General features: G+C 32.6%; 2 protein-coding genes across 2 annotated transcripts; one reads left to right on the top strand and one right to left on the bottom strand.

Annotated features, from left to right (window-relative positions):
- Positions 1-461: 461 nt before the first annotated feature.
- LOC143252787 (uncharacterized) lies at positions 462-3,133 on the bottom strand. Its single transcript, XM_076505489.1, has 2 exons — positions 2,731-3,133; positions 462-1,909 (listed from the first exon to the last, which is right to left on the bottom strand). The coding sequence occupies exon 2, from the start codon at positions 1,689-1,691 to the stop codon at positions 1,125-1,127; it is 567 nt and encodes a 188-aa protein (XP_076361604.1). The 5' UTR covers positions 1,692-1,909; positions 2,731-3,133; the 3' UTR covers positions 462-1,124.
- Positions 3,134-8,385: 5,252 nt separating this feature from the next.
- LOC143252788 (UPAR/Ly6 domain-containing protein crok-like) lies at positions 8,386-16,226 on the top strand. The gene is made up of 3 exons (XM_076505490.1): positions 8,386-8,629; positions 14,583-14,744; positions 15,320-16,226. The coding sequence occupies exons 1-3, from the start codon at positions 8,563-8,565 to the stop codon at positions 15,514-15,516; spliced, it is 426 nt and encodes a 141-aa protein (XP_076361605.1). The 5' UTR covers positions 8,386-8,562; the 3' UTR covers positions 15,517-16,226.
- Positions 16,227-26,543: the final 10,317 nt, after the last annotated feature.

A 26,543-nucleotide genomic window follows, 5' to 3' on the forward strand; every position in this document is an offset into this window, starting at 1 on the left:
ACTTTGGCCATGAACAATTACCGCAGAGTAATCTTAACGTATGAAATTTTTAGTTGGCATGCCCACACAAAAATTGCTCTTTCTTTTCCTAAATGCAATTAGTAAAGAAATAGACAATAGGTACCTACTGTATGTGATTTAAAGAAACAACCGCAAACATCAGTACACTTGATGACTGGAAGAACTACATTATGATCATCAGCACAGCCAAGAAATGATTTTCACTTCATTACACGTTTTCTTATAGCTATTATAGCACTAAAATGCAAACAACTTTAATGGTTCCTTCTTTTTTGTCACTGTTTGCGATGCATTAAATGCTTGTTTTGTAAAATTAATGCCTTGATACGTCACTTTCACCACATTCGTTTGTTATTTGGAGTAATAGTGGAAGATTGTCTTGCAAACTACAGTGTCGAGTAATAAAATAAGCAGTGTCCTTTTAAATATTTATAAAGGGGTATTATAAAACAAGCTGTTCAGTGTATTGAAATCATTACTTTTTTCATAATTTGAAATAACAGTTGTTTGAAATGCAGGTTATTTTGTTGTGATTTTTTTTTCATAGCCATATTCAAATGATCAATTGTTTCGTTCACTTTTCTTTTTATTTTTGGACGGCTATCACTCACATTGTAACTAGAATCTAGCAGTAAGTAATTTGTAGCAGTGCTCTGTACAGATGATGTACTTGACATTACTGGATCTGCAGTTACATTCGTTCTGGTGGTGTTTTTTTTTTTAGCAAACTAAGTAAGTTGCATGATGCCGGCCCCCCAGTGGCTCAGCGGTATGTCTGCGAACTTACAACGCTAAAATGAACAATCCCAATGAACAAAAATTTTTAGAAGTGAGTAGTTTTTTGAGATTTACGACTGTAATGTAAATCACTTTTACGTATCAGCCCCCAAATATAATCTCTCATCATGTTTTCGTTATACGCTCCTTGGTAGCAGTGTTCAAAGTCCAGGATATCTTAGTGAAAGCGCTCGCTTTGCTTTTCTGAGTATGCTCCAATGTTTTCCTTCAATTTATTAAAATGAGCGTCAAGGATATGGACTTTCAGGGACATCCTGCAACCCATTTTGCCGTGGTTCTTCACCAGAGCCTCAACCAGTTCCACACTAATTTTCGGCCTTATGATTGCCCAAGAAGCCCCGAACCACTGCAACAAAGCTGCCCCAAGCTTTTTTTTTTCCCTTTCTACTGAGCTTCTTGGGAAATTCTATGCACTCCAGGATCTTCTTTATTTGTAGTCCAACTAAGACACCAGCTTTGGCCTTTGCCTCAGACAGCTTAGGGAAGAAGTCTCGAAGGTATTTGAAGCCTGCAGACTCCTCATTAAGAGCTATGACAAATTGTTTCATAAGATCCAATTTTATGTGCAATGGTAGGAACAACACCTTCTGGAGGTCCACTAGTGGCTCACACTTGATATTGTGCCTACCCACAGAGAACTCCGTCCGTTGTGGCCAGTGCTTCCTGTTGTCGAGCGCTGCAGTGTCCCTGCTGTCCCAAAGGCATAAATAACAGGGAAGCTTGGTAAAGCATCCTTGAAGATCCATCAGGAATACCACCATTTTGAAGTTTCCGATAAGTTTCGAGCCATACTTTTTCTCCCTTGTCTTGATAAATTGGCCACATACACAGCAGAATGCGCCTGGAGAGTGCTTGCAGCTTCTTGATGCCATCTCTGATAAAATCAGATAGGTCTATGTGTTCACCTAGGCAGTTAGAACTAAACTGAAGCGGCGAGTGGTGAGCCCCTGTATATATATATATATATATATATATTACTATGGAAAGATCTTGAAAATTCACTGAATCTACCTGGAAAGATCTTGAAAATTCTTGTAAGTTCGAGAAAATTCTCTATCAGCTACTCAGCACTGAATCTACCTGGAATGTTCTGGAAAATAGGTAAATTTAAAAATTCCAAGTCACAAAAGCAAGGTAAAATTTTTTTACATTATGTTATCAATAATGCATTTTCAATGACATTTTATATTATTTAACGTAACATGATCACAATTACATATATTTTACCACACATACATACCTATCGATTTAAAATCACCCTAAAAAAAGGAAATATCATACAATAATTAAAAAACCCACACTTTTACTGATTTGACTTCACGCAATACTTCACATCGTCAATACAACGTTTCTTATACAATAAAACATACTAATTTATGTAACAAAATAATTCACACATGTTGCTTGATCTCATTTTTTTCAAGGTGTAGGCCTTAAAAAAACAAAGGACATTACATATCGTTATCACTAATTATTGAAACTTACAAGGACAATACAATAACTACAACCAACTCAATCAAGTGATTAAACATTTTCAGTACTAGATTATTACACTTCCTGTTCTAAAAGTACTAGATTTAACTCACTCTAATGTACAGAACACATGAGTATACCTCGTAGGTTTGAAAATCACCCCGAAAAAGGCAATAAAATACAATAATTAAAACTTTTACTTTATACAATTATTCATATTGCCAACAAAACGTTTATGATGTAATTATAACAAGTTTACTAATTAAGGATAAAAGAATTTATACATGTTCTACAAAGACTGTCTTTCATATGTAGTTAATCATTATTATTACCGTAGGATTTTAACAAACATACTGTGAAGATACAAGTCATCAATGTCTGGGTTTAATCATCTTAAATTTGGTTATCTATATTAAAGGTAATAAGCGACTGACTTACTGTATTTGTCCATTTGCTAAATAACCATCGATCACCTCCAAACGCAGACAAAACTTGTGAAAGTACGGAATACATTTCTAAACGGTCTATAGTTTTTCAGATATCCCCCTAGCAGCACAGAGGTATGTATGCTGACTCACGCCGCTAGAAATCGGGTTTTGATACCCGTAGTTTGCGGAGCAAAGACAACCCACTGTGTACTTAGTTCCAAAACGATCAATCAATTCTTTCAGACAATATCCTGAAGGACACGGTTCCACAAATCATACCTAAATTATAATGCCCCCACAACTAAATGAGTTACTGATTACCAATACTTACAAAACTTTTGGATTGTTTATCACGAAACACACATTTCTCTATGTCGTTTCTAAGTTCGTAAAACTAACGAGCCCGTACCTGATGTTTACGACATACACAGTTATTTGTGACAGCACGTGATCAATGTAAAACTTGGAGATATTGACGTACACAACACACAGGGTTTGAAAGCTATTATTTAGAAATTTCAGACTGTCTGAAGTTAAGACACCAATAGCAACTCGCCCGCATACAATCTGAAGACAGGAGTTTAAAAAATTACAAAGGTCAGTCACAATCAATGTGGACACTAACGTCAAAATTGTTTGAAGGATATAGTCACGCTGAAAAGAACATTAAATGTTATTTTGTACATCTTTAAACTTAGGTAGATTAAGACTATGCGATTACTGTGTTGCAATATAGGCCCGGCATGGCCTAACGCGTAAGGCGTGCGACTCGTAATCCGAGGGTCGCGGGTTCGCGCCCGCGTCGCGCTAAACATGCTCACCCTCCCAGCCGTGGGGGTGTATAATGTGACGGTCAATCCCACTATTCGTTGGTAAAGAGTAGCCCAAGAGTTGGCGGTGGGTGGTGATGACTAGCTGCCTTCCCTCTAGTCTTACACTGCTAAATTAGGGACGGCTAGCACAGATAGCCCTCGAGTAGCTTTGTGCGAAATTTCCAAACAAAAAAAGTTGCAATATAAAAGTAGATCAGAGTTGGACTGTCATGCTGAATTTTTTCCACGGGCAAAGAGATAAAAGTTTTTAATAACAATTTAACGCTTGTCATATACATGCTTAGCATTAGTTACTATAACACTTTCATAATATTAATATTCACTCTTACAAATCGCTAAATGAATTTTATTAAACAGTAATCATAATATACAATATATTTAATAATAAACTCTACATATGTAGATTGTACTTTAATTATTGAAATTTCTTTACCTAATGTTTAAATGATTCATTTATTATTCAACAAGAATTATCACAAAACAGTGTTTCAGCGTGCTTACAATAAAATTAAAGTTCTATTTTAACGCGTGACACCATAATTATAAAAAACTTTCTAAAATAAAAGTCAAATATAACACCTCTTTACATTATATTTGAATTAGAGAGTTCACTGTAAACATGTAGTTACGCATATCACTTAAATATATATTTTGTATTTCATTAAACTATGGTTTCTGAAATGTAATTATCAATGATAAAACTTTGTCACTACACTGATGACGAGAAATCCACTTGGAATAAAAATGTATCTCAAAGCGGTTTGTATGGTTATTAACACTTTTATTAAATAAAGCAGAAAACAACGTTTTGACCTTCCTAAGTCATCTTCACGTTAACACAGAAAGAGTTTATAACTGACCGTTGCCGGACACATGTTTTAAGGACGTAAGTATAACGGGTACAGGATTGTATAGAGTGTTGAATTTAGATGTTAGTTGTTTTTTTCCCCCAACCACGTTAACTCTATACACATCACCATTAAGTTCACCTGTGAACAGTAATTAAAACCTACTTATACAACAACAAAAACCAAAATTAAACCTATATAAAGGAACACCTTTATACCTATACTAATCTGATTAATAACCTAACATCTAACTGCAATGCCCCCTACCCGCTATACTCTCGTTCCTAAGACATGTGCCCAGCAGCAACGGTCAGTTGCAAATTCTCTCTTTGTTAACCTTACGATGACCCAGGAAGGTTGAAACGTTGTTCTCTGCTTTATTAATAAAAGTGTTAATGCCCATATCAGCCGTTCTGCGATACATTGTCACTACCTATGCAAGTTCATTATATTGTCATACAAAACACTAATAACGACTATATTACTAATGCTACAACAAAAGGTTGATTCTAATTAAATATGCGAGGTTGTTATTATTTTAATTACCCCATGTTTTAAACATTGTTGCTATATATTAGACAAAGATTTCGAAACATCGACAATAGCAATGTTTTGTTTTTGACAGCAGCGGTTTATTTTACGATACTTTAAAATCAAAGACAGGGCAAAATTGTTGTTTATTTCATAAATATTTCCATTAGGATTTTTTATAATTACACAGACGACATACTAATTGTCTAAACTATCTTGAGAAACACCAATCATCATGTTCATTATAAAAGTCTTTCATCTTTATATCATTTTTCTATTAATTCATTTCTGCTGCAACTAAAGATAATAAATGAATGACTTACTGTTTCTATTAAAATTTCATGAAACGGAGAAACTAATGTGTAGATTCATATGACATTGCACTGGTTAAAGACGATCACGTGGTTATTTATGCTATGAGCGAACGATGTGGACATCATCATTTTATTGACGTCATCATTGGTTAGAAAGAACAGGTTGCCACTATTTTAGGTGATCGTCACATATTATTCTCTAAATAATTAGTTTACTAATACTTAAAATAGTAAAGCTTACCATTTTCTATAAAATATTCACTTTAAATCATACCATACAAGTAAAACACATAAAACTTTGAAGCCATAATTATAAAACAATGAAACTCAATAAAGAGACGCAAAATTTTGTTAAGAGTTAGATAACATTTCAGCTTATCTTCGACACTGCATTATTCCTAGATAGTCATCATAGAAAACATAATATTTTGAAACATTGAATGCAAAACATGTTTCATGTGACTTGCTAATTTACATAATGTTTCAGCACATTAATATCTGTAGGTCCCCGCTAGGGTAAGCTTGTGTCAGTTTCATAATACAAATACTCAAATTCAAGACGCTATAGCAAAAAGGTGAGTTAGGACTAAAAAAATTCATAGTTAAACTAGACAACAGAAAGAATAATAAATAAACGGTAAATAAAATCATAACAAAAAATCTAAGAAAACAATAATAGTATGTTGGCAGTGGTAAATCATTCCATATTAACCTAGTCGTCGTACCTGTTCTCAACGTTGCTAATCATACTGTTTATTTAAAAGCATTTATTCAAGAATAATTTCTTATAATTATAGATAAAATATTTTGCATTATGTATTACGAGTTGTTCATTATTCACACAAAAAAGCACAAAAAGAGTCAAAATGTGAAAGAAAAAAACAAGAAAGACAGTGAATTATTATTTTTTATTTATTTAGCCCGAGATGGCCAGGTGGTTAAAGCACCCAACTCGTAATCCGAGGATCGTGGATTCGAATCTACGTCACACTAAACAAGCTTGCTCTTTTAGTTGTAGGGGAGTAATAATGTTACGGTTAATTCCACTATTCGTTGGTAAAAGAGTAGGTCAGGAGTTGGCGGTAGGTGGTGACGACTAGCTGCTTTCCGTCTAGTTTTACACCGCTAAATTAAGGACGGCTAGCGCAGATAACCCTCGTGTAGCTTTGCGCGAAATTCAAAACAAACTATTTTATATACAGAGAAAAACAATATGAGATAGGTATATGTCTTGGTATATTTTTACAATATTTTACAATCTATCATCACCACCACCTCTCGGGCTACTCTTTCACCAGCTAGAAAGGGCGAGCATGTTTGATGCTATGAGGAATCAAACTCATGATGGTCGGATGAGGAGTGGAGTGCCTTAACCACTCAGCCATACCGGGCCAGAGGAAAGGGTCACTTCAGTTTCGTATTGAGATCAGTAACTGTGAATCTACAGTTTCGTTTGAATTTGACTGATATATGTCTTTTTAACAGCCATTCGAACAGCAAAATTTCGTATTTACAACAGCCTTATACAATAATTTAAAACAAATATATATTGTATTTTCACCATATAAATGTTTAACACTGAGAAAACCGAAAATAATTTAGAACACAATAAATGATTTTCAACATAAAATAGAGCTAATAACAAAACATAAAAGTAAATGACTATTCTAATATCTAGAAAAAAACTGACTAATAAATATTGCTGATATGATACAATCAATGATTAATTCTTGTCTTACCAAAAATCGTAAAATGCAAGAAAAAGCTTTACTCTTAATTACTTGTTCTGCACTTTTGTTGTGTTGACTACCCTTGTACTTAATCGAATTTTTCTAGATCACAACTCTTCCCAACATTTAAGTTCTTTTTAGGGCCCTGAGCAACGTTGCAGTTGTGAGTTTTAAGTAGCACCATTTCGTTTTCCCTAGTCAATAAACGTATAGGTAGATAATTAAAAACAGCGTAATAATTGGTATTTAATATGGTTTATCTTGCTAAGAAAATACATTCTAATTGTATAAAAATAATGTATCGGTGGTGAAGGAATATCAGGCTTAATTGAAAATGGGTTTGTTCTAATATACCCTAAATGTTATTCAAATAATTTAAAATTTCATCTCGTCATTTATATACTTATGGGGGTTTACATATACCTAATCATTAATAGTTGTTGAGAATACCCGTTAGGGAAGCAAAATTATAAAGGGACAACGTTACTTAATGTTCCCCTTACTTCTTTCTTTTGTTATTAAAACTTTAACGACTTCATTAGATGCTCATTGCATCTACAGTTCTGTGGAAGGTAATTTTATAATTTGGCTGACTAAGTACCGATGTCTTCAAATTCAAAACCAAAACTTTATTTTAAAAAGTGGAAATATTCTCAATTTCAGGGTATTTTTCTCCTCTTCTCGAAAAAAAAAAAAAAGTCCTAAAATTAGATAGCTTATGACCCCGTCGGACAGTTTCCAGTTACAAAAAATCTACAATAACTGAGCGAATCAAGCATTTGAAGGCCTTTTTCGTATCTCTCGGGTATAAAGTCCTAAAACAAAATAACCCATGTATACTGTTTCCGCTAAAGGAGGGGTGACGGTAGACGACCTAGCTAAGACACCCATCATAGATCCTCTTCGTATGGAAATTTATGCTTTGACTAGTCTTAACCATCATACTTGTTTGCAGAATGAAAGGCGTACAATATAGTATGCAGTCTTATTATATACGTATCTAAGTTTTAGGGAGAACATAAATAAAAGGAAAGGTGGTCGAAGAGTGGGATCTATAATAAGATCTAAAACAGGGAATCATCATTTTTTTTTCCTTCGTGACTGTGTACTTACTATTAAATAACAGTATCACAGACAGGGAAATATTACGTTGGAACTTCCAATAAGTGACTGCTGATTAGACTGAAATATACTCGGGGCAAGTCGCAGTTTCATATTACATCATGTAGTGACTAGAAACCTATCCGGTTGGTCTGTGTATTGCATCTTAACTAGTTCTGATTGCTCAATGTACTTATCATGTTTCAGCAAAGATGTAAAAGTACTATTTTTCTTTTTCTCCGTAAAGTTGAGGGGGGGAGTGTTATCTATAATAAAAACAAGAGGGCAACAAGTACAGGGTGGTTTGAACTGGCCCCATGTGACGACAACGTGACTTGCGCTTCCCCGTATGTTGATCACGTGCCATGATTTCTTCCCACCAGCACCAAATCGGTGAAATAGTCGGCAATACGAGGCTGTAATCAGTGTTTCGACTTGTTTGTAGTATTTCTGATTGTGTTCCTAGCCTATCCAATTTTACGAAAATGATTCTTTACTCAAGAAAAACTGCGTTCTTCATGTTGTTGCTTATATCGGTACATCTTGATTCAGGTACGTATTTAAGTTCATGTGAACAAAGGTTATATCATTGTTAATGGTGGTAATATTACGAATACACTTTATTATTTATATTAAGTATATCTATATATAATGTATAGTTGTATAATATAAATTATTAATATTATTATTCCTTTGTGGATTTCAATAGTTTACAATGGACTGTGAATGTACCGGTAATTTTCACTAATAGTAATACAGAGACGAAGATTTCGTCCACCTTCTGGATTTCTATAAAAGATTCAACACAGTATTACCTGCTTTCCTAAAACATCTTTAAATGACAAACTTTTGCCTTCTTTCTCTATGTGATTTTCTGAACACAGAGAATTCTAGACTGTATAATTTTGAAATGAGCATCTTTGGACACATAACTTGACTAATGAGTTTTTATTATGTACTCCTTATTTAACTTAAGTTATATATATACTATATAAACACTATGAGTGTTTTATTTTATATATATATATATACCTTAACCTATACAAGATAATTTTTATTTTTGTGACTGACATAGACTGTTGGAAATACTCGGTCTTAAATCCCCTACGGTTTGTTTTTTTTCGTCCTGGGAATGTCGATACTCTGAAACGTGTTCAGGAATTTATAATTGTTTAAAGGTTATTCCATTTTAAATGTTAACTATATAATTAGTACATTTTCTTTATTTTTAATGATTCACTAATTGAAGCATAATTTATTTATTACACTCTAGCTGAAATATGGGTTGATTTATTTTTTGATTATATATAATATATATATATTTTTTTTTTAAAAAGCGCGCTATAAAACTTTGCCACACACACACACGCGTACGTTATGAAGCACTGACTATCGAAGATTTGGTAAACCTTTTCTTCTGAAATAATTAAAAGTTCAGTATTTTATTTTCCGTAATTTCAAATTATTGAATAAAATTATAGCGATATTCTTCATTTTTGTCATCTGTAAATAAATGGATAAATGCAGATAAAAGAAAATTGCCAATTTATTCTAGAATGCCTACCCTTGGTAGAAGTTGAATGAAATAAACAAAAAAATTAAAGAATTCTACGATATCTACCGCTGTGTGTTACTTTTGTATTCTTAGAGATGCATATTAAATCTACCGATCACGTGATATCATTTAATTACCTTTATGTAAATATTCTTAATCGCACATGCCTAACTGGAAGGTCACGTGATATTCTTAACACAATACAGATCTATGCCAACTAGTGCTAGTTAGAATATACTTCTGTAATAAAGACATCGTATGTTATTCTATTAGTAAGAGTAGTATGCATATAACAAGAAAAAGGGGTGACTCGAAGGCTTTGAGAACATTTAAGGTAAAGAACAACAAAGTGGGAGGTTCGAGTACTAATGCAAATTAATGAGATGAATAATATGATAATACTATTAAATATTTTAGTTACAATAAAGTGATGCATCCTATCAACACACTCGCATATACTATGCATAGTAATAAACATTTCATTATCCAAGAGTGTCTATGTGCATAGATTATTTGTTTTATTTTCAATGTCCAACTCTTATTAATAAGAACCTTGTTTGTTATGCTTTTTTTTTTTTACATTAGTTGCATTATATTTGAGTTGTTTGAATGTAGATTCATGTTACAAATAAACGTAAAAAAAAAAGTAAGGTATTCCAAGCTATTTCCACTTGTTGGAGATCATTTTGAAGTTACAATTTTCCTTAATAAGAATATGATTTGTGACAAACATGTACATTTCCGAACTATTTACACCATGTAGTTTACAAAGAATCTTGCATTATTCGTTGAACAGTCCAAAATAATTATTTCATTTAAACTCCCTGGTTCCTCATTATTTTCAACTCAAATTAACAGATTTCCAAATGGCAAAATTTCTTTTTCGCAATTCTGTTTATTGTAGCTCCTTTCAATTATCTTCCAAACGATACCACGCCCCATAGTTAAGTTTTCAGGTAGCGATCAGAAATTGCTGAAGTTTGACTATTTTCCATTCAGATACTCAATTGTTTTTCATAAAACTGAAAACTTACTATATGAAGTAACATCTAATTTAATATAAACTGTATTCTTGTGTTATGGGATTAAATGCGTAACATTTGAGTGAAAGAAAGGAACCTTTCATTGGTTAGTATGTTAAAATTTGAGTCTAAGAATAGTTCGAAAACAGCATCAATTTTCGTTAATTGTTGATTAAAGGGAAAAAAAATCGTATTTGCACTATAAACTTTCAGAACCGTATTGTTTAGAAGTTTTATTTTTGTTATTATAATCCTTCCAATACACCTTTTTGAACATCGCAACAGTCTTTCAAAAGAGATATTAGCATGTGTCGGTATTATGCTCTGAAAATCTCAAATACCGTAAAAGGATAACTACAGATGATACCATCTTTGGATTATATATATATACACGCTAAATACACTCGATTAAATAAGAGTAACATAAATCCTTGATACAGGTTATTTTATTTTGCCTAATGTTTTGCATACTTTGTTAAAATTATATATTTTTATGTCAAATATATTATTATACTAACAGCCTCTTGGGCATCAAAATACAACTAATCGTTGCTAATGGACAATGGATTCTATCATGAAATAAATGATCTTGCTGTATGTCTAAGTATGTGGCATACGATCATAAAATCCAATATTTTGTAACTTCCACCTACCCTTCACTCCATTTTCATTACTAAATTGGGGATGACCAGTGCAGATAGCTCTCTTGTAGCCTTGCGCAAACTTAAATTCACAGGTTTGGACCGCTTTAACTAGAATGAATTTCAGATTATTTTGTGTTAAATCTATTTGTTTCATTTCGTGTCTTCTACGATATTAATACTGTTTTACATATCTAATGAAATTCTGCTGGTTTTCAGTCTCTAATTTTATTAAATTTAGAACTTAAACATAACCAGTATTGTAGTTTTTTTAGCAAAATTATAATCACGAGCAGAAACGCTTCCTTTCTTGTATATAGTTTTAAAATATTATAAAAAGAAAATGAACATTTTTTTTTTAACAAAGTAGTTTTATCTGAAGTACTGTACGGGAAGTGTTCGAATTGTGCTTTTAAGTCGTATGTAATGTTCAACGCAGATATAGAAGTTTCATAAATATTACTAATATAAACTAACGTTTTGCGTAATAAATGCTTCCTGTTATTAAAAAGATAAGTTTTAAAGAACTCTAACTTTTCAGTACTGTGTTTACAAACTACGTTAATAAGGATATAATGAAACCCTCACGTGTGGTCCTAGTGATTTGATTTTGTTTTTGGAATTTCGCGCAAATCTGTACGAGGGCTAGCTGCGTTAGCCGTCCCTAATTTAACAATGTAAGGCTATAGGGAAGGCAGCTAGACATCACCATCCACCGCCAAATATTGAGCTGCCCTTATACCAATGAATAATGGGATTGACCGTTACATTATAACGCCTCCACGGCTGAAAGGGTGAATATGTTTGTTGCGACGAGGATTTGAACCTGCGACCCGCAGATTACGAGTCGAGTGCCATAACAACCTGGCCGGGCCCAGGGCCTAGTGGAGGATGTGTTCTTGTTGTGCATTTTCCTCCACATTAAGACATCCTCCTGAGTCTCTTCCGATTCTGCAGCTCTTTCTCATCTTTACATATTGCGATATGTTTCTTGACTTGTCTTGAGAGATTCTGAACCCGTCGTTTCCTTTGCCTTTTTGCTTTATCTCTCATCATCATATTTATGCTTTCTTTAGATCTAAGTTTAAAACATCCTAAGAATAGTCTTTAAACAATTAACATTTCATCCCTACATCAATATTATTGACATAAGATTTTCCTGTAATCTTGGTGGGACACGTAGATGCTAACATACACACTACATCCATTAAAGTATTTGTTGTTGGATTTCGCGCACAGTTACACGAGAGTTATCTGCCATAGACGTCCATAATTTAGCGGTATATGACTAGAGAAGGTAGCTAGTCATCACCATCCACCGCCAATTCTTGGTCTGCTCTTTTACCAACGAATAATGGGATTGATTGTACCATTATAACGCCCCCACGGCTGGTACGGCGGGAATTTGAGCCCGCGGCCCTTAGATTCTAAGTTGGGCGCCCTAGGGACGGCTAAAAGGTAGTTCTCGAATAGTTTTGCGCGAAAATTCTAGCTCAAAATAAGGTACTCTGACCACAGTGTCATTCTCCAGAAATGCTGTTCAACAGTTTTTGCGTATTGTATGAAAAAGTATTATGTCACGTCCAGTGACAACTGGATGAAGTGCTTTATCATGTGCATATTCATTCGATCTGCTGTTACCAATTTCCGTGTCCTGTGGATCACGCTCCGCAGACACTTTTCATACGAAATTTCTGACGTCACGTTATACATATTTTTAATACTTTCCAACTAATTATTGAGTAAAATATTCCTTGTTATGCGAGGAAGAGGACGACCACCTCGCAACATTTAAAGATCTTTTGTTTGGAAATAAGCTAAAAGCTTCATGATGAGCTTTCTGTGCTCTGTCCACCATGGGCATCGAAACTCGGTTTCTATCGATGTGCGTCCGCAAACACTGCGCTACTGGGAGAGGCTAAAGATCTGTGAAATGTTACTGTCAAAATCAATCAATTTGTTTCAGAATAATCCTTAGAGAAGAGACCAAGGTTTTGTCGAAACGTATATTTTGTACAATAAACAACTGTTCTAATTAAATAATTTACCACGGTATTTCTTATTAATTTCTCGATTTATGAAAACGACACTAAAAACATTTACCGGTTTTGGCAACTTTCAGTCATAACTACGACAAAATGAGTAAGCTATTATTAAAGCGATTTTTGAATATGCAAGTCACGTGACGATCTAAAGTCACAGCTTAATTGTGTATCAGAACTACGTTTTAGCATTGTTTGGTGCCGACAAAAAATTAAAAAACTGATCGTTTTCGGTAAGAATATGAAACGGCCCTTTCATTTCATTTATATACTAGGTCAAATGATATATTCTGATTGATAATTTTGAACTTCCAAGCTTGGATATCCTTGCTCTTAATGGTGTTATTAAACAATGAAAAAAAATGGATAAACTGCGAGACTCAAGGATCATTCAAAAAGACGTTTTTCAAGTGGAACTCCAGCTGCGATAATTAGTGTGACATGTTGTAATAATACGCCACTAACACGAAGGTTGTTTACAAAATCCATCAACGTGTACCTCATTACCTAAAATAATTAAGAATTTTCGAACACTTCAAGAAGCTAAAGGATGAAATGTTTATTCATGCTGTTCCATATAGAAACATGCTATGGATTTCTGTCAAATTGGACTAATGAAGAAGGTGCTAAGAAATTTATCTTCATACACTAGATAAGTTATTGGAAAGCTACCAGGGCGGAGTTGCATGCTTTTTGACATTTAAGCATTACAAAAGATGTTATTTTTCCGATGGAAACTACAATATTATTGTTGATATGCACTATTTACAGATACAGCATGACTTGAAGTGGTGTTTTGAACTGTTACGATGGGGTGATGCTCAAGTAATCGTTTTAATATTAATGTATTGAGCATATAATATTTTATATATCTTCGCATTTGAAAAGGGATGCGTACAGTTGTTTTTTTGCTTATACAACCTCAAATGGTACTTTTGTCTCAAACATTTAACATGATGAGTATATATATATATATATATATCTGTGACTTATAAATTACACATTTCTTAAATACAGCTATAAAGGTTATTACGGTATCAATACGTAAATCTGTCATACTTGTATTAGTAGACAGATGCAAGCTGCTAAAACTAACCCAGAGCCTTCAGTTATCCTTTGCAAGTACATTTACATATTCTCCGTGAAAGTGAGTTTTTGAACTTTTGAGACAAAATGTTTCGGACATGTACATATTCTATTAATGTATTTATAGCAATTACATGCATATTTGCGTATTTCTCTCAGGTTTTGCCATTCAGTGCTACGAGTGTAATTCAAAACACCATGATGGGTGCGAAGACGTTTCGGATAACTCGTATCTTAAGAATTGCAGTGAATTAAAGGAAGGACCTAAGTACACCGGGTGTAGAAAAATAGAACAGTGGATCGACTTTGAGATGCTAAATGGTAAGTAATTTTAACAAGTCAAATGCATTTAAAACATTCCTATTTAAGTGTTATTTGTACAGTTCATATTATTAAAGGTTTTCCAAAACAGTTAGAAAGTGATTGTATTGAAGTAATGCTTGTAACAGTTTTAGATAAAAGTAAGTTTTCATAGACTTCTATTTTATAATTTTATGTATTTGAATTATTTTTAACAAATGTTTGTTATATTCATGCTTCCTTTTCGAGATCGGTAAACAAAATCTAGTATATCGAAATAGGATTAGTGACACTGAAGATAAGCTACGTTGGAGATAAATGTTGCGTTACTTTATCTATGTAATGTAAGAAGATAAGTGTTACATTTTTTTATAATTCAGCATCTGCATAGTATATTTAACGTGCACTTAGGATTGGTAACACTACTGTTATCACTTCTTAGCAAAGCAGAAAGTTTTTTTTTTGTTTTATTTTACAAATCATGGAAATTGATTTAATAAAAATGCCCTCGTAAATTTACCTTCAAATATTATAGCGAATTGATATTAACAATTACTTTTTAACTTGTAGTACTAAGACTAATATTTTATTTTCAGAAGCTGCAAACAAGCGTATCATTCGTCAGTGTGCTCTACCTACCGATGAAAAAGACTGCATCTATAGGGCAGGCTATGGAAGTCGTACAAATGTCTGCCACTGTTTTGAAGATAAATGCAATGCAGCCAGTGGACTTTCAATAAGTGTTGTGATTGTGATGTCTGGAGCATTTTCACTTGTCAAACTATTTCTGTAAACTTTATTAGATTTATAAAACTTTCTTTAATGTGTAGAGGGGCAAAATAAAGACAAGGGAGGAAGGTTATGTGGGATTCGAAACAAGAAAACTCCTGTTTCGGCGAAACGTGAAAAATTCCACAAATTGTATATGTCACAATCTATGATGACTAAGCGTCAAACATTTGTTCCGTTCAATAAGTAGAACCAGTTTTATTCTTCCTATTGTATTACAGCATATTCATAAACTCATCTATTAAGATCGTGCTTCAGTTATACAGGGAAAGAAAATGCAAATTTTAAATTTCGGAGAATATCAAGTTGTACGGTGTTATGATGATGATAACCTAATGTTAACCAAATAATTATAATTTTAAATATTTCATACTGGAATCTGCATGCATGGGAAATGTGGCATTTAGATATTTTAGTTTAAGTTTTTAAGAGTTAAGAAAAAAACTCTACGTTCACTCTTGCATAGTTTTTTTAAAAAAACAAACAAATCATGGCGTTTGGTTAGAACTTGTTCTGTTTGGTAATGTTGTGTGTTCGTAAAAACCGGTCTTGGTTATGTAAGGTTGTTTTATTCGTCATAAACCTATTTAATCAGGAGACTAGTATGTCGATAAGGCTCGTTTTTCATAGTATTGTTACTTTTATTTCTTATTGTATGATATAAAGGGTGAAATAAACGTTCCATTAGAACTATTAATACTAGACAACGAAAAATTTGTTGATTTCGTCGACGATCAATTCCAGTATTCGTTATTAAAAAAAAAGCGGTGGGTGGTGATGACCTAATCTTTAGTCTTTCATTGCTAAATGAGGGATGGCTAGTGCAGATAGCACTGTGTAGCCTTGCGCGAAATTCAAACCAAATAAAACTCCAACAGTTATGATGCAAGCAAAAACGTATTACAAACAGTACAAAATACGCTACTTACAACAGCTTATAAAGTACCCAGAACAATATCAGAACACACACACACACACACACACACACACACACACACACACACACACAATAGTAGATACTCCTACATACTACAATGAGTTATTTTGACAAAAATTGGAGGAAAAATGTCTAGCACGTGAACTAGACAGGTTCTGCATACATGATGAGCATAGTCCTAAACACCTTTCCACAGTAAAATATATATATTCTAAATAAAAGAAAAAGGGGGGAAAAAAAGGCCACCTTTGAACTAGACTCCACATTAGTTTAGGATTTAATTACTAAACATTAAAAGGGTTTTATGTAAATGTTTTATAGTTAATACCTATCTGATTAAAGTGCAATTAATTATGGAATTATAAAGAGAAATGATTTATTTGCACCAAGTGTGTATGTAGATGGTGCATGGACATTGCCCTGAAAGGAGAATGAGTAAGTGTGGGCTACTCTGGCCCATGTGTACAATGTATAAATACACTTGGCAGAAACGAATAATTAAGGAAGGAGGAAAAGATCGAGGAAACCTGATACTTCTAGGCGTATAAACATCAATACACAAATAACTGTGTGAGAGAGAGTTGTTTTCCATGTTTTAGCTGTGATTATATAAGTGGTGAAATTTGGAAGAAGACAATAAAGGCTAAATTCTTAATAATAATAATGTAAATTTTTAAATGTTTTGGTTTTATTATTTTTATTTTTTTTAAATTAAAGTTAATTAACAAAACATTCAAGTCGTTTTAGTAAGATTGGGGACCAAATATGTATAAGCTTTATTTAATTTTAGTAATGTAACGTTATATTAGGTTTAATAAGTATATAACTGTTCTTTAGACTTGGTTACAATTAAACTTTCAGTAAGATTAACACAAACTGAATACATTTGTTTTATTTAACAAACTTTGTCTTAACAATGTTGACAACAGGCTACTGTCTTTTAATTGTAGTATTGAGTGTTATTTTAATTTTGCAAATAATACAATGGTTAAGACTAGTTAGAAGATAAAATATTCCCAGTTTGTTAGGTGTGATAGATGCAATGAATGGTTTTATTTGGAAATTCTAGACTACTGTAACCTAAAGCTAGTAGTGAAGTTGTTCTATTTATATGTAAAGTTTGCAGGTTGGAGGAAAAGTTGGAGGTTATTTTAACCAAAGTTGACAAAACAGAAGTATAAACTGTGCAAGGTGACAACAGAAATTGAGAGGAGCTTAATCTTTTCATGCAAGGGAGGTATCAGCTAAGACTAACACTGGCATTCAAAAAGTTTAAAAAGGGGTAATATTAGGATTAAAAATAGGGTTAAAAGAAATTTAATTTTGGAGATAAAATTTTAGTTAGGTCACTAGGGCTAAATGCTGGGCTAAAATTAATATGTAAAGATGAATAGATTAACTGGTTGGACTTGTAGGATTAATTGTAGGAGGAGGAAACTTTTTTTGGAAAGGATAGTTAACACTTAAGTAGGAAAATGTATGACAAATTTGCAAGAGATATTAGCTTGGATGAGGGCAAAGATAAACTAAATGAAAGAAATTTCAGATGTATAGGAAAGTTTAGCATAGGAAATCAGTATAAAAGTAATTAAACAAATATAGGGTTAATTGTTACTATTGTAAAATTAAAATAGATAACTTTAAGGCACTGGTAGGAATAGAAGACTGATATAATTAAAATAATTGAAACTTATTTAAATGTAAATAATTTTGAGGACAAATTTCTTTGAAATGCATAGTTATAAGTCATTTAATAGACAAAGTAGTAGAAAGGGAAGGGTAGATGTATATGTAAAGTGAGTTTCATCCTGTTGAACTTGAGAATATTTGAGTTTCTGTTAATGGATGTGAATGGTAAAAAGCTCTTACTAGGAATTTGTTACAAACCATCAGATGAACTGATGAAATTAGAAACTTTACAGTGAGATTAAGTTTTCAGCTGTTAATAAAGTCATAATTATAGGTGATTAGCATTTTTCAATCATGTCTGAAATTATTTTAACCATGGGGGAGAAAGGATTCTGGAAACTTCAACTTGTTAAGAAACTTATTAAAAATTTATGCTATTCTAGATTTATTAAATTCTCGTATGCAAGTGGTTGAAAGGGGAGGAAATTGGGAAACACCAGAGCGGTCATTGGTGTATTAAGTATGTTTTGCTGTATATGAAAAATTCAAAATGATGTATTGATTCCAAATATTAAAACCAAGTTTTTAAAGTTATGCAACAAGAAGTACCTGTTGTAAAGTGGGCAGCTGAGTGACTTGGAGAAACTGAACAAATATGGAAAATCTTTAAAGAGAAATGATAGCTGCAAATAAAAATCCAGGATGGCTTAAAAGGTAAAAAATTAAAAAAATATAAATATAAGAAATGTAAATTGACTGCTATTATGGAAGATTAAGATTACATAAAATGTAGCAATTGTTGTCAAACAGAAAATTAGGGCATATAAAATGATATATGAAAAAAGTGGCTGAAAACAAAAAACAAGTAACAGAACTGAAGTATATTAGATGTAAACAAAATGTTAGGATGGATGTAGGATCCTTGAAGGATGACAAAGGAAGCTTATCTGATGATTATGAAATGGCTAGATTGTTAAATCCTGTTTTTTCTTCAGTTTCTATTAGTGAAGACTTAATGATATTCCTTATCTGAAACAATTGAAGTTGAAAACAAAATTGAAAAAGACAATTGCATAGATTTGGAGCTTGTTAAAATAAAACTTGGAAGTTTATAAAAGTCTGAAAATATATTTTGCAAATTTATTTAACAAAGTTTAGAATTTTTAGATACTCAACATGGCTTTACTAAGGGAAAATCTTGTCTTACAAATCTTTTGACATGCTTTGAAAATGTTACTCCATGTGTAGATGAAGGTAAAATCTGGATTTTCATAAAGCTTTTGACAAAGTGCCACCTAAGAGACTTGTAAAGGAACTTGTTTCTATAGATGTGAGTATAAGCTAACAAATTTGATAGAGAAATAGCTTGATGGAAGAAAGTAGGGGGCTGTTAAAATGGAGTTCAAACAGATTGGATTAATGTTGTGAGTAGTGTATGTTGGGACTCTGTTTTAGGAGCATTACTCTTTTTGATTTACATTAATGATAGATGAAGGAATGGTCAATGAATTACTTAAAATGCTTGTTATCAAGGTCCTGGGTGTTCTGGCTGTGAAGAGGATGTCACTGTTTTATAAAAGGATTTATATCATTTATCGAGTGTGACAATTAAATAGCAAATGGTTTGTAATTAGGATAAATGTAAGAGATTGCATATGGGTTATCATAATTTGAATTACAACTATAATTGGGATGAGAATAACCTTTACAGTGTCATGAAAGAAAAAGATATTGGTGTAAAGGTTGATCATTCTTTTAAGCCATTCAAGCAGAGTGCTGTTGCTAGTGGTAGGGCAAATAGGATTTTAGGTTGTAACTACAGAAATATTTAATACAATCCTAGAGAGGTTATAGTTTCATTATATAGATGACTGGTTAAGGCATATTTGGAGTAATGTGTTCAGTCTTGGGCTCCTTATCATAGGAATGACATTGACTTCTTGGAAAGTTACTTTTTTATATGAGGAGAGAGTAACATTGTTTCCTCTTGTAAAAAGTTGAAGGGACTCTAATTGAAGCATTTAAGATGGTAAAAGGAATTAATAATGCTGATGCATCAGCATTTTCATACTTAACAGCGAAAGTTATAAAACTAGAGGACACAAATATAGATTTAAACAAGGTAGAACCTGTCTTCAGATAAGTTTTATTTTTAAAATAGGGTGGCTGGCCTATGGAATGGGTTGCCCTGATGTGGAGGTAATATATTCGAGTGTGTTTAAAAGAAAATTCGATAGATACAGGAATGATAAGGGCTGGCTTTAATTAATTTATTTAATAATTTTAATTTGGTTTAAAGGCTGGGATACTAGAGTTGAATCATCAGACTGAAGTTTAATGCACGTCATTTTTCTTGTTTTTCTAGACGTTGTAAAAGAATATGTAATGGAACCTCAATAGGCATGGCACTTTATTATAGGGAGAATAAAAGTAAATTAATTTAAGACTTATAATAAGATATTTTTGTGAGCTTACCAATACCACGCCTGGGACGCGCGTATACTCGTTTCGATTTTACAACTTACCAGAATCTGAGACTACTCTCTTAGGCAGGATTAGACTAAATTAATTTTAGACGTTGGGCGTGGTTGAATATATCAATCGAAGAGGTCTGAACTCTTGAGCTCATAACTGTATCTAGCTTTCAAATCAATCAAGAGATGATGGATGTATGAGGTAAACGTTAATACTTTTATTTAAAGTACAAACTGTGAGCCGATATGCGGCGGTTAGAATTATAGTACCAAATGTAAAAGTTGGTTGTAAAAAAAAGTAAGACCAAAGGAGATCGGTGTTAAATTTTAAAAATGACTTTGTTTTATGTAGACATTTGACCGCGAATATGTTGGAAATTTTGCTGTCGATAAACGTCTACCATCACTCTCATTTCGTTGAATGAAGATAGTTTTATCTGAAAAGTATTAACTGTAATCTGCAATAGTTTTGAGCTATGCAGCCTTTCTTCTGGAAACTCACTGACGATTCTGTTGATGGAACACGCTATTTAAAATGCGTTGCGTATAGGATGTTTTAACTTTTTAAGTTTTAGAAGTTTTTTGTTATAATAAAAATTGAACATATTTGGAATGAACTCTAGTATTATTGTGAAATAAATGTTAGTTTCAAAGTGTTACTTCTCTAAAACGTTTAGATACTTATGCGAATTTTTATTTTTTCGAATCTTTGAAATGTTTGATTGTTTTGCGACATTGAGTCGCATACAACATTCGTAATTCATAGTTGCATTATTTCATAGTTCTAACATTTTCCCTGTAACACTTTCGCAAAATCAAAATTGCCTTATATTTTGATACCATAATATATTAAAAAAAAGTAATAATTTAAATGAGATGCTTATAATAATAATAATAATAATAATAATAATTGTACAGGATGCGGGAACAACCAAATCTCCACAATAATTTATTAGTTTCCATATTTCAAAAGTGTGTAAAATGAATGTTATACATGACGTGAGTGTTAATAGTAGTTTTCTAAACATACCATGTGAGAGATATGGAGAGTTTGGTTGATTAAATGGGAAAAAAATATATAAAAAGTAGTGTCGCAGACATGTCTTTTGATATCTCAAATGAGAGTTCCATCCACGAGGACCATATTTAAGAAAAACTCAAAAACACTAATATAGGGCCAACATACTAATGCTTTTTTTTAAGTCCACAATTGTTAATTTACAATTCTTGTAAGACTTTATTGACGAGTAAATTTATCTTATATTTATCATTCTTTCTAGTCAATTGTGTGTGTGTGTGTATTAAGAATTCCAATAAATTCAATACAGATACTACTTGTACAATATTATATAATGTTAAGTGAGCAACGGAAATTAAGAAATTATTTCATTTTGAAATGAAACATTCTGTTATTTACAGCAACCTTGTATATCTATTCGGGTTAGGAGTTAGGTCTATTGTATTTTGAGTTATTCAGGAAAATAATTTGTATCACTGCAGTCCTATTACATACTACTATTCCTATCCTTACCAATGCCAGGTGGTTAAGGTACTCGACTCGTAATTCGAGAGTCACGGGTTCGAATCCCGTCATACCAAACATTATCTCCCTTTCAGCCGTGCAGGCGTTATAATGTTGATCAATCCTACTATTCGTTGGTAAAAAGAGTAGCCCAAAAGTTTGGGGTGGGTGGTGATTATCTGCCTTCCCTCTACTATTATACTACTAAATTAGGAGCGGATAGCGCAGATAGCCCTCGTGTAGCTTTGCGCGAAATTCGAAACAAACCAAAATTAACTGTGCTGTCTTTTTATCATCTTCGAGTTTGGATTGTGCAACAGTTTTGCACATCGCAACCAGTTTTGAAATTGATGTAACGAAGTATGTAGCACCATGTCACGTAACTGCTATAAAAAAAAGTATATAAAAAAGAAACGAGACGTGTAGTATTGAATGCTCTAGAAGCTGTTGGGAGTAGTGGATTCTTATGCTTTATAATTTGTTTTACGTATTTGAGTGTAAAAAAAGAAAAGTATTCATACTAGGCATGCGTATTCTGTTACTAGTCCTTTATATGTAGTGTACTTATATAAATAATATGCTTGCGTTTGTCTGTCAAGAAATTTTTTAGCAAATTTCTCATGACGTTAGAAAAGCCCATGTCCGAGGATTCTGTATTGGATTTCTATACAGAATCGCCTTACCTCTATTTTGTTCAATCAAATATTTTAATACAACGAATTTTCTGTATGATGGCACAATGTCGTTGATATTACGTGATAACTAGCTTCGATTTAAACTTTTATTTGCAAAGTATTTCACACTGATCCACATGTAATTTCCTAATTGCAATTTCTATGGAACTTGTGTAGGTTCAAAATGCACATGTTCAGTACGTTCAAATCTATATGCTTATCATTTTATGAATACGTATGCAGATGTTTCTACATATTCAGCTAAATCTGCCTCCATTAAAATTGTAAATTTATTTTACTTTACAATAATTCACCTTCAGTTCGTTTCATAGACTGCTATAAACATCGATTAGTTGCTTACTTTTTCTTACTACGAGTTTTATTCCTCAGTTATGCGAGTTTGTTTCAACGTGTACTTCCAAACTGTTTTATACTCTGTATACCATTATGAGCACCATTACTTTATTATTTACTTGTAGTTTTATTACAGTTATGTCTACGTTAGTTTCTTTGTCTGACTGCTTGATTTAAAGACAAACCAGGATTTATCCATTTGGTTTGAATTTCGTGTAAAACTATATAGGGGCTATCTGCACTAGCCGCCCCTAATTTAGCAGTGAAAGACTACAAAGAAAGCAGTTAGTCATCGCTAACTCTTGCCTACTCTTTTTATCAACGAATTAATGGATTAACCGTAACATTATATCGCCCCCACTGCTGAAAGGCCATGCATGTTTGGTTGGATGGGATTTGTACCCGCGACACTTGGAGTGAGTCAAATATTCTCACCACGTGACCAGATTTAACAATGTAACAAATAATGCCAGCAACAAAGTGTGGCTAAAATATTGCATGTAAAAATAATAGAGTAAGAAAAATTCAAGTGAAGGACGTGAAAACTACCACAAATCTTTTACAGGTTCATTCTAATATTTTAATGTTTCTAACTGTCAGACTCCTCGCAGAGTTTGTATGCTTACTGAGTCTAGTTCGGACCTCGTTTATGTGCTTCACTCATATTAATTTAGAGTTGTAGGTCAAATCTAAAAATTTTGTAGAAGTGGGTGTTTGAAGAATAGTTCCATGCAAGTAGAACTTGGGTGGGTAGTTACTGGTTCTAAGACTACCAATTCCACAATTGGTTTTCGTCCACTCTACACAATTATCTATTGGTACTGGTCGATACGACTGGCGCGACATAACATAGATACTTATAACCCGGCACGATCAATAACAACTCTTAAAAAATCATTTAATTTTATTCGATTACGTTTTCATCTTTGTGAGATTACTTAAGATTTATCTTCTAAATAACACAATGATAGCCTGGTCCAAAGTGCATTTAAAATGAATTGGTAATTCCCACAACGAGCAAATGGTATTTTATAGTGTACCATGGATGCAGTTTAAATAAGTTTTTTGTTGTATTTTGACAAAACTGATACGAGAAATACTCTGCTGAGTTAAGAGTTCTTTACCAGTTCTAATGTGTAAGTATGGACATTAAGCTATTCAGTTACTGGATGTAATGTTGTCACTATTGTAAAAAAGGTAGAAGTAACACAAAATATTTGAACAAATAGCGTCGGAGTAATAGTTTCGCATACAAGAAAGAACTTTCAACTTCCGGATCACCTAAAGCCTCTAAAAGTGGATTGTGCAAATAATCAGTATTGAAAGCAGTCACCAATACAGTAGATTGTTCATAGAACCAGATGGCTGATTTGGTTGGTCAAAATTCACAATGCATAGCATAGATATATGTTACGTATGTTTACTAAAATAACTTCCACACAGTTCCTTAGAGTATCAGTGTTATAATATTTCTACTGTACGAGAAAGATAGGTTTACTTGGGATTGTAATATTTATTAGATATCATCATAATTTGTATTTATAGTAGGCTTTAGAAAAATATTCCAATGATCAAATGTGACTCAAACCCTTATTTATTGAATATTTCTTGCTATATAGTGGATTAAAATAATGGAAAGAATTGCTAGTTCCTTTAAGTATAAATTGATTTATACCAATAATATTGTTAGTAAAAAATAGTTTCCTAGTCTGACTTGATGCAAATGTTACGAGTCAGTTCAAAAGTCAGTAATAAATCTTTCGCTTTTCTGTTGTTTTATTTTTTATTGTATAGATAAAAGTGATGATTACTGTGATCACGAAAATACCATGTCAAAATAAATATTTTAAGAAATATTAACGAAGTTTAAGTTAATTCAATGTATAAAATATAACTTTCTGACCAACAATAATTCTTATTCTATAAAGAAAGGAAGCAATTCAAATCACCGTTTTCCAACAAAAGTTTGAACATTTCTCAACCTAAAAATGATAAAAATGTGAAATCTAATTATGTTAATTATAAGAAAAAATTAGATACTGTTAAGTAGGTTTGTACTAAATTTAATGTAATTTGGTTTAAAATAGCCAGTGTGAGAAGAAAATAATGAAAGGGTATAAATGAAACTTTGTAATCCAGAAACGGTTAGGTTAACTGAATTATCTACAGCCATAACTCTTTGTTAGCCTGAATCAAAATTCCTTTTAAACTACATGTACGCAAATTTGCATCTTTTATGCATGCTATAAACCATGCTGTTGATAACTTCCTCTCTAATTGCATACCCCATTATTAAACATATTTGGCTAGCACAGTCATACATCAAGTCATCTCTCTCATCCTGTAATTGCATATTAGTCCGACATTGCAAAGAAGCGTGTGGATTATAAGTGTGTGCAACAGATAAAGAATTTCGCTTCTGATCAAGATAGCACTTGGAATGGTTATTTGGTACCAGTATCTATGTTGGAAGCCTTGGATTGAATATGTGAGCCACTTGCCACAATTTTTGTATGTTCTTAAATAGTGGATTGAAAATTAGCTAACGCTACTCGGATCTTCAAGGGAGGTAAAATAAGTTATCCTAGTAATTATAAGACTATTAGTCTTACATCAGTTGTTGAGAGAGTTGTAGAAAGTCGGATAAAAGATACTTTGCAAAGTTCTTTAACAACGTTTAGAATTCTACGGGATTGCCAACATAATTCACTAAAGAGAAATCTTGCCTTTCAAATCTTTTGACATGCTTTGAAAATGTTACTGCGTATGTAGCTGAGGAAAAGGGTGCAGACTTGGTGTATCTGGGTTTTCAGAAAACATTTGACAAAACATCACATATAAGCTTCTAAAGAAACTTATCTCTATAGTTATGGTGAATAAAGCTAATTAATTGGATAGAAGAGTGGATTGATGGAAGAAAATAAGACTTATTATAAATGAAGCTTATTAAAACTGAATTAATGTTGCAAATGGTGTATCACAGGGGTTCAGTCCTAGGACCATTGCTCTTTTTGATTTACATTAGTGACATAGATGAAGGAATGGTTAATAAATTACTTAAATTTGCTGATGATATCAAAGTCTTGGGTGTTGCTGGCTGTAAAGGGGGTGCTGCTGCTTTACAAAAGTATTTAGATTATTTAATGAATTGGGCAAATAAATGGCAGATGGGTTATAAATATTTGAATTATAAGTATAATTTGGATGGGAATAACTTTAATAAAAGTGTCATACAATAAAGAGATCTTCATGTAATGGTTGATCATTCTCCTAACCCATCCAAGCAGTGTACTGTTGCTAGTGGTAAGTCAAATAGAATTTCTATTTGTATCTATAATATTGAATACAAGCCTAAAGGGATTATAATTTCATTGTATAGGTCTCTAATTAAACCACATTTGGAATATTGTGTTCAATCTTGGACTCCTTACCTCAAAATAC

Source organism: Tachypleus tridentatus, chromosome 6, assembly GCF_004210375.1.
Source record: "Tachypleus tridentatus isolate NWPU-2018 chromosome 6, ASM421037v1, whole genome shotgun sequence".
In the NCBI taxonomy this organism is placed as follows: Eukaryota; Metazoa; Arthropoda; class Merostomata; order Xiphosura; family Limulidae; genus Tachypleus; species Tachypleus tridentatus.